Source organism: Sinocyclocheilus anshuiensis, unplaced genomic scaffold (assembly GCF_001515605.1).
Source record: "Sinocyclocheilus anshuiensis isolate Anshui unplaced genomic scaffold, SAMN03320099.WGS_v1.1 scaffold222, whole genome shotgun sequence".
Classification (NCBI taxonomy): domain Eukaryota; kingdom Metazoa; phylum Chordata; class Actinopteri; order Cypriniformes; family Cyprinidae; genus Sinocyclocheilus; species Sinocyclocheilus anshuiensis.
Genome location: NW_015542408.1, coordinates 878,045 through 887,767, shown reverse-complemented (window position 1 = coordinate 887,767; position 9,723 = coordinate 878,045). Strand labels below are relative to the sequence as shown.

The window sequence follows — 9,723 nt, the reverse complement described above, 5'->3', positions numbered from 1 at the left end:
TAGTTAGTTTCCATCTTTTTTAATCCTATTTTAGTTACAAAGATCACATTTATCAGTACAGCTATGTTCTGTATTCTTCATACTGTAAATGAATCCCACAATGTGCAAAATCAGATACTAAGTTGACCTCGACTGCACCTTTCACCCTTGGTCTTTTTTTTCGAACAAATAAAAGTGTAAACAACATCAATGGCCATACAGACAGGACATTCAGAAGGCTGGAGCTGGTTATCACGTCATCACAGAACATCCACATCAGACTCAACAGCTGATTTTAAACAAAATAATAATGTTGCACAAAACACGTAAATACAGTCAATAGTGAGCTCAAATTAACACTTAAAGGGACAGTTCACCCAAAATGTAAATTCAGTCATCATTTACTCACCCTAATGTTGTTTTAAACCTACATTTGTTTTGTTTTTTTGGCTTAACACAAAAGAAGATATTTGAAGAAGGGTTGTTTTTGTCCTTGCAATAAATTGTGTGTGTCCCTTCAGGTTGTGGTACACGTGTCTTTTTGCTGTGAAATCTTTACATATTTCTTTTTATAAAGTACTGTAAATGTAAGAATACATTTTATGTTGTTAGAAATATTTCAAGATAAACACATACTGGACTGAACCAACAAAGGTTTACTTTAAAAAAAATGTTTTGGGGAAAAATCATCTTAAAATGTGATTATTAATTATGATCCATCAGGCTTTTGAGGAATCATCATCAGGCTTTTTTTATTTTTTTTTACCTATATCATACTATATGAGCCATAAAAGCCTGATGTACCAAAAATAAAAACATGCAAACTTTTTTTTTTTTGTCTAAAACTAAGCTTCAATAAATGGTTCCATTAAAAAATATATATAGATTTTTTCAGACTATTATTTAATATGTCAGGGTTAAGGCAAACATGTTTGGACAGCATGAGGGTGAATAAATATGGGCACGTTTCATTTTTGGGTGAACTATCCTTTTGAGCAGATGATATTTTGGGTCTGGGCACAATTATTGACTGATGCACAGGACACATTATATTAAATATTACATTTTAAGACAGCACAGCCATAATACATGTTCAACACATAGTAAAACAACAATAAAACTGGTCTGGATGTATTCACTTATAAAAAGTGGTGCTTTGTAATACTATGCTCTTTTTGGACATGTACCATTATACTACCATGATCATCTTTGAAGTACCTTGTAAATATCAAGGTGTATAAATATTGGAAATCATTTAGTGGTCATTCAGTACCTCGCCAGTAAACAGTAAAAACTGAATACTCAGAATGACACGTACCTCCCTGTTCAGAAGCGCATCTCAGGCAGCTCAATTGCGTTTAATAGAGCGCAAATGTGACCCAACCGGAAAGAGATGTAAACAAATTGCGGTGGGTTTGGTGCTTGTCAGTTTAGTGAGGTCAAATTGTGCTAATCTAGGACGTCCTTTAAAACACAGTGCTTCCATGTAACAGTAATAGCCACAGTCCCGTCAATAGAGGCTCCCACAGCTCTACTGACTAAACGTGCACAACACACACACACGTGATACAGAAGAGACGTTGTTACCGATGTGACCATCCCAGAGGCGGGTGGGACACTATGTTACACAGCAGCAGTGCCTCGTCCGGAGGCAGAACCAGAGAAGACTCCTTCGATCCAGGGAGGCGATTGAGAAGAGGGCTGGTCAGAGAGTTTTGGCAGTGGAGAGCGATCAGGGACTCTCTCAGCTCCGGATCAGGGTCAGGAACTCGTCTCGTGTCTTGGGGTCCTCGCGGAAAACACCCAGCATGGTGCTGGTCACAGTCTTGCTGTTCATCTTCTGGACGCCTCGCATAACCATACACATGTGACTGGAGAACAGCAAAGAGACTAAATATATCTTGAGGATTGGACATTCTGATTACATTGTAAAATAAAATAAAGAAATGGATTGTTCATACTTATTACATTATTTAAAAAAAAATTATATTTTACTTGTGACTGGACAATGGTAAAGAAAATTTAATACTGATATTTGGTCTTAGCATTTAGCATCTTCTTAGCATTACATTGTATATAAAATAAAATCTTGAGGATTGCTCATACTTATTACATTGTAAAATAAAATAAAATAAATTGTGAGGATTGATCATACTTTTTACATTGCAAAATAAAATTTAATAAAATAACTTGAGGATTGTTCATACTTATTACATTGTAAAATAAAACGTAAACAAAAAGAAAAAAGAAAAGAAAAAAATCTTGAAGATTGTTCATAATTATTACATTATAAAATACAAAATTAAAATAAAAAATAACTTGAGGATTGTTCATACTTATTACATTGTAAAATAAAACGTAAACAAAAAGAAAAAAGAAAAGAAAAAAATCTTGAAGATTGTTCATAATTATTACATTATAAAATAAAAAATTAAAATAAAATAAAATATAAAATCTTGAGGATTGCTCATACTTATTACATTGCAAAATAAAACAAAAAGAAAAGAAGAAAAGAAAACAATCTTGAGGATTGTTCATAATTATTACATTATAACATAAAATAAATTAATAAATATAAAATAAAATATAAAATCTTGAGGATTGCTCATACTTGTTACATTGCAAAAAAATAAAATAAATTGTGAGAACTGTTCGTACTTATTACATTGCAAAATTAAATTAAATAAAATAACTCGAGGATTGTTCATACCTTTTACACTGTAAAACAAAATTTGGAAAAAAAACTTTGACTTTGTGACTTTTTCAGTAAAGAAAATAAATAAATCTTGATATTTGGGCTTTCTTAACATTACATTGTAAAATAAAATGAAATAAAATTAAATAAAAATTTCACTTGTGACTGGACAACAGTAAGGAAAAGAAATAAATCTTGATATTTGGTCTTTCTTAGCATTACGTTGTAACATAAAATATGTATAAAATTGCACTTGTGATCATATTTGGTCATTCTTGTTATTACATTGTAAATAAAGTTGAACCTGAATTTTTACATACGTTGCTTCAATGACCACCCCGACACCAGCAGGCTGTAAAGCTTCAGTGATGGCGACTGCAATCTGTTTGGTTAGACGCTCTTGAACTGAAATAAGACAAGCAGACCAGGGGCCAGTTGCATAAACATAGCCACTGTGTTAAGACTGTGTCTTAAGAACTAGTTTGACCAACTAGTTGTTAGCCAAGAGGTAATCAGACTTACCTTTTGGATTAAAATGAGACCATTCTCCCTTTTTATAACTGACTTTAAGAAATTATGACCAGTCTTAAAGAGAAAAAATTAGATGACTAACTTTTTAAGTCTAGTCTAAGCGGTTTATGCAACCGGCAGAACTACTGAGAACATTTCAATCTGAACTTTTCAAGTTATCAATGAAACAAATAAGGATTCTGAAGGAATATAAATATCATTACATGCTACTGTTTGTTTGAGGAAAAAAGACCATTACCTTGCAATCTCCTGCTGTATATCTCAACAATCCTGGTGCAAAACAAAAAACAAGCTAGATTTATACACAATATACCTTCATATGTTATGTTATGGTGGTTTGATAAGACTTTATTGCTCTGGGATTTTAGTCGTTGGTGGTAATGATATAAAACCTGGGCCAGGAGTATATTTACTACAAATTAATATATTTTATTCAAAAACACTAAATGTAAACTAACAAAAAAGCACACTTTCAATTAGGACACTTGCTAACTGAAAATATTCATTTAAGTTCTTATTTAATAATATGTGTATTTATAGAAAATATATCAATATCTGTAATATAATAATTAAAATACACTACCATTCTGAAGTATGGGGTCAGTAAGAAATTATTTTATTCAGCCAATTAAATCAATCAATTCAAGCTTACAGTAAAGACTTTAATAGTGATACAAAAGATTCTTATTTAAAAAATGCTGTTCTGTTGAACTTTCTATTTATCAAAGAATGCTAAAAAAAATCAAATGTATCACGGTTTTCAAAAAAATATTAAGCAGCACGACTGTTTTCAACATCGATAAGAAATACGTAGTAAGAAATTCAGCTCTTCCATCACAGAGAAAATTTACAATTTAAAGGAAATAAAAATGGTTATTTTAGACTAATAATATTTCACAATATTACTGTTTTTTAATAAAATAAATGCAGCCTTGTTGAGCATAAGATATTTTTTTCAAAAACAGAAAATCTTACAGACTCCAAACTTTTAAATGGTAGTATATATAATATTATATAATATATCATTTGTATTTAAAGTCATTTTTAATTAATCATATTTATTAAATTGCATGTGAATTTAAAACTCCAGAGTGGGGATATGGCAAACTAAATTGCATAAGAATCTCCTTAGATTATCATTCACATTCCATTTTTTCACAGTATATTTATTCAACTATTCAATATTCAGAACAATATTAGAACAGAACAAACACAATAAATCATTTTCACTGCTGGGACATCAAATATAACTTAATATCACACTCATGTGTTTCATGACTGATCATTTGACCAGCAGTGATCCGCTACACTACATGGCAACAATGACAACTAGAAGAGTCAGTCCCTTGTCATGACTACAGCCATAAAAAAATGAAACGGTAACTAATTTTAGAAATCAGAAATCCGCCTGTGTGTGTGGTACTACTGAGAGCTACAGTACGTGACTGCTGTTGTCATGTCTTCATTAGTGGAATGCCGTGTTACGCTTGGAACATAGTGAAATGGCTAGGCCACAGGTATTGGGGTCAGATTGGATCAAGCTTCTCTTTGTCACTCACACATTGTGTCTAATCCTCTTACAGACACTTACACTCTCACTGCTTCAAACACACACACACACACACACACACACACACCAGGCGTGCATCTTGATGTCACAGACAAACAACACCCCTGAGGGGAAGAGAGCCATTAATCCTTTTTACTCGAGGAAAAGCAAAAAAAAACAAAAAAAACACACGCTGCTTTGTGGCAGGATAAATTTGCACGCTCATGAAGGAATCCATTAAGATTAAATACTGCATCATAAAAACATAAATTCACCTCATTATATAGCCTAACAAAATCTAAAATGTATTTTAAAGGATTTTACAAAAGAAAAAAACTGCATTTATTTGATCACAAATACAGTAAAACAGTAATATTGTCAAATACTATTATAATTTAAAATAACGGCTTTGTATTGGAATAAAAAATATATTAATTTCTTCCTTTCAAAAAAAAAAAAGAATACTGACCCCATATACAATTTTTAATGGGAAATAAAATTGAAAAATATGATTTAAAAATGTTTATAAAATGTACCGTTAAAAAGAATAAAGGCAAAAATTATTTGGACACTTTCTGGTGGTGAAACGTTAGTAGAACATATCCATAGTTAATGTGATGTAGTTTTTGTTATCTAATACAATGACATTCAGATGGACTGGGAAAAGATGGAAGTGATTTAAGCATCCAGATACTTTTTGGGGCCACTGTTTGTGAAAAAAAATATATATATATATGTATATGAGAAACCTGGGTGCATTTTGCCTACCTTGCTAACTTACTCAGACCAAGAACCCTCTTGTTTGGAAGGTAACCTATATGCACCTGTGAAAAACACAACACATTAACTGACAACAGAAAGACAGAACAACAAAACATGAGAGTTATATGCACAACAATTTCACAGCTAGTTTTCAACAAACTGGACACCAGCACTAGCAAGCTACATGGCATGAGGGCTGTGAAAATGTTAGTTTTGATTTAAATTTTGGCTTCCAAAGATTATGAAAGCATGATAATTGAAATAAAATGGTTATTGAGCCACATTCCATTCCTTTAAAGTAGTGCGCTTTCCCAAACGGAATGTCCAAATCAGTTAAATCATGTAATATGACTGTCATAATATGCAGTCTACTACATAACATGCTTGATATAAAAAAAAATACAAAACTGCGAAAAATAGGTTTTTTGTGTGCATTCTCTGAGTTGGAGCAAAAAACGGTCAAGAGTTTATACTTTGGGCTTCAGGTGTGTGACTAAATGTTTAAATACACACAAAAATATGTCAAAATGCACGTATTGTTGAGTATTCACAGTTAAAATACAGTCAGTTATGTAAACATATAAACATACAATCATAAACATATGAACCATGGTTTGTCGTTGTTGTAGGTTAAATGAGTCCTGGTAGGAATGCACATATCTTCACAGAAACTGATATAAGTATGTATGTATGTATGTATGTGTATATATAAGCATTAGGTCATAAAGTGATAGCAGCCTAATACACCTGCTGGAAATAAACAAGAACAGAAAATAAAGACAAAAAATAACTAAAAAGACTAAAAATAATAAAAAAAATCACTCACTGCTCTTGACTGATTAGCTATCCACCTTATTTTTCCCGTAAGAGCGGGCCAGCTTCCAGCTTCCAGCTATTTTTAGCTATACAAATCAGCTCGTTTTGCTGCTTGCTATTGCAAACTGTTACCATATTATACACCTGCTGGAAATAAACAAGAACAGAAAATAAAGACAAAAAATAACTAAAAAGACTAAAAATAATAAAAAAAATCACTCACTGCTCTTGACTGATTAGCTATCCACCTTATTTTTCCCGTAAGAGCGGGCCAGCTTCCAGCTTCCAGCTATTTTTAGCTATACAAATCAGCTCGTTTTGCTGCTTGCTATTGCAAACTGGTGTGTCTTACCATATTATTTTAATTATGAACATACTGGTTTGTAGTGCAAACAGTTTTACCTTACTGCACTTTGTTATTCCTCTCGTTATTTCCCTACAGCGGCTAATGAACCAGACGTCTCGCACATTCACAGAAAACGGCTTACTTCCGCGTTGAAAAATAAGGTGGATAGTAGCTTTAAAAAGAATCAACGTACTGTATTATTTTGCATTTGATTATTCAATTTCTGCAGTAGTTTTTATATAAAAAATACAATAAACATCACTATTGCAAAATAACTCCTATAGCATTTTCGCCATATTGCCCACTCCTAAACGTATTACAATAAATAACCATGATTACTATATTACCCAAAATAATCATAATTATGATTTTTGCCATAATCGAAGCACTAGACGGGAAGTTAAAGATGCAGAGAGCTGTATCTGTGCGTATGCTCGGAAGTGACTGCACATCTGACAGCCCCCCAACCTAACCTCCTCTCCACCGTCCAACTCAAATGTCACCAACAATTTGATGAAACAGCCCAGAGAAAGGGCAGCATCAACAGACATGCGAGGATTTTCTTTTTTCCCTCTTCTGCTCTCTGTTCTGATGCGATAATCCTGCACGTCACTGAACCCTCTTGGCCTTCTTTCAGGGCCGCCAAACTCCACTCGACATCCTTTAAAAGCATCAATCGAGCTTTACCGACAACTACAGAGCACCTGGGAAATGAGCAAAGCGCTTTTGGCAACTTAATCCATTTTAGACCAACAGGCAAGACATGCGGTGGCTGCAGGGAAGATATGTTTCAAGTGTAAAAGAAAGCACACCTTATCGACTCAGTGTTCGTGATGGACACTAAGAGTGTTGTGTGGACAATCATGGAGACGGTGGACGCTGAAGCGCAAGCAAGAGGGCCAAAAATGAAAGAGAACTGGCACACGCCTCTCTGAAAGAAATTGGTGAGTCATTATCTTGTTGCAGATGCGGCGAGTGGCGAGGTAAATAGATGAGAAGGGATAAGGGGCCGCGCCGATGACGACAGGGAGCTATCAGCAGGGGATGCAGCGGAAACGATGGCCCTCCAACAACATCTGACAAACAAAATTGCAATGGCAGAAAAAACATTCAGTGTGCTTGATCAATGGCTCAGTCTATCATCAGCAGCCATTTGTGGCGTGACAGGATCGACGGTGTCTCTTTTGTCTTAAATGGCAGACACCTGCAGTGCTATGAGCTGGAGGGAGGTACTAAATGTCAACCTGGAGGATTAAGAGTGGGCATTGTTTTTGAGTGGAACTCAGACCCAACAGACTTCCAACTTGTCCTTGTTACCTTCTAGATTTAATTATAGCTAATTAACTTGGTTATTGACAGGTTACATATCAACTTTCTTTTTTTTCCAGGTGCATCAGAAAACAGCTGCTATTATGCGAGTAAATCTCACAAAGAAATGTACAAGGAATATTTCACCCCACAATTACAAAACATATTTACTTAAAAAAAGAAAGACTTTTTTTTTTTTATCTCATTTTCATTTTAATTAAGCACATTTTCGACAATTTAAGCACATTTACATTGTTGTAATTCATCAATTAAAATCATCCTGATTAAAGTCAGCATACACTGACTTAAAACACTACTTATTTGAGCAGCGATACTTTAAAAATATGAATTTCAATAATATACCACCACATTATAGTAATGAGAATGGGGTGTTTTGCTGATTTTTTGCATTACATTTCATAAAAGTTATGTAACAACGCGAAAAATGTACAGTCCCAAATATAGGCTTACTTTCATCTTAATAATAATTTTATATGAATAATAATTTTAATCATTCTATAATTTCTATATATATTGTACTTTTGAGTTTGGGGTATGACCTGGATAGTAAATAAATAATAAATAAATGAAACAATATACCAATAATAAAATAAAATGAAATAATACATGCATTTAAAAAATAAAAACAATTTAAATTTAAAAATGTATTAATTCAAAAATATGTGTTAAACTGTAATATTTTATTTTAATAAATTAATAATACAATTCAATTTTAAACTTGAATAAAAATTAATAAATTTTAAATTAAGAAAAAAGACTTTTTTAAACCCTTATACAATAAGGTAGTGGTGTGACTAATTGCTTTTTAAAACTACATTAACACCATAGAAGTTTTGTCTCTCAAATATGGTCATAAAAACTGTACTGCAAAGGTGACATGTGAATGTCGTTGATAATGAGGGTAAAACGATTATTCTTACCCGCCCAAAAATGGGAACTAAATGGTGTTCACACATGGAAAACATGTCAATATCCTTCACGATCACCATCTCATCATGGTCTTCATCAAAGATTGCGTCATTCAGGACATCTGCAAGGAGGAACAACAAAAAAATCAAGATCAGGCTGGTCACCGTCAGGTGAGAGACATAACACCTGTTATATTTCCCCCCGTACGCTCTTCCTGTTGTGGCCCTGTGTCATTTCTCTTAGCTCATATCATTGCTCAAACATATCCTGTTTTATCTCGTGGAAATGCACTGTTTTCTTGTGGGGCTTTTTAATTTCCTGGCCGCCTATCTCGGGGAAGGTTTCCGTGGAAACATGGCAAACTGATAGTAGGGCTTCAGGGGTTTGTTGAGATGTGACTCTCATATGTGTTGTTGCCACTTCTGTGTAGTCACTGTGCGATCAAGAGGGCAGAAAGCAATCCATTTTCAGGCTGTTTTTATGTCTATTATCACTTCAGCAACAGGTGCATCCAACATACGAAACTAAATCCTAACTAATTTTTTTTTTACATTTTCTAAAAAGCCTGAGCAGTGTTTGTCCATGCAAAACTCTTCATCATGATGGCAGGGTGTTGCTAAGGTTCAGATGTGTGCAGCACATTTTATGGAGGACTGTTTCCTGATCCTGGGAGAGTAGACTACAATGCTGGCTGTTCTGACTCAAAGACTGTAAGTACGTTTTTTATATATAAAGAATTTTCCACTGACGATTCTTTTTTTCGCGAGTTTTGAGCAGTGTAGAGTAGCGCTTGTTGTTTGTCATTTC

General features: G+C 33.6%; 1 protein-coding gene and 1 long non-coding RNA gene across 2 annotated transcripts in view; one reads left to right on the top strand and one right to left on the bottom strand.

Moving 5' to 3' along the window:
- Positions 1-961: 961 nt before the first annotated feature.
- The window catches only part of LOC107693131 (GTP cyclohydrolase 1-like), a 13,847-nt gene continuing 5,085 nt past the window's right edge, over positions 962-9,723 (bottom strand). The window contains exons 2-6 of the mRNA XM_016492397.1: positions 8,928-9,037; positions 5,523-5,578; positions 3,444-3,475; positions 2,995-3,079; positions 962-1,850 (exon numbers count right to left, since the gene is read on the bottom strand). Coding sequence (XP_016347883.1) covers positions 1,724-1,850; positions 2,995-3,079; positions 3,444-3,475; positions 5,523-5,578; positions 8,928-9,037 — 410 coding nt within the window. The 3' untranslated portion in view covers positions 962-1,723. The remainder of the gene's footprint in view (positions 1,851-2,994; positions 3,080-3,443; positions 3,476-5,522; positions 5,579-8,927; positions 9,038-9,723) is intronic.
- LOC107693132 (uncharacterized) overlaps positions 6,068-9,723 on the top strand; it is an 18,453-nt gene continuing 14,797 nt past the window's right edge. Inside the window, exon 1 of the long non-coding RNA XR_001634709.1 lies at positions 6,068-6,079. This is a non-coding gene — a long non-coding RNA (uncharacterized LOC107693132). The remainder of the gene's footprint in view (positions 6,080-9,723) is intronic.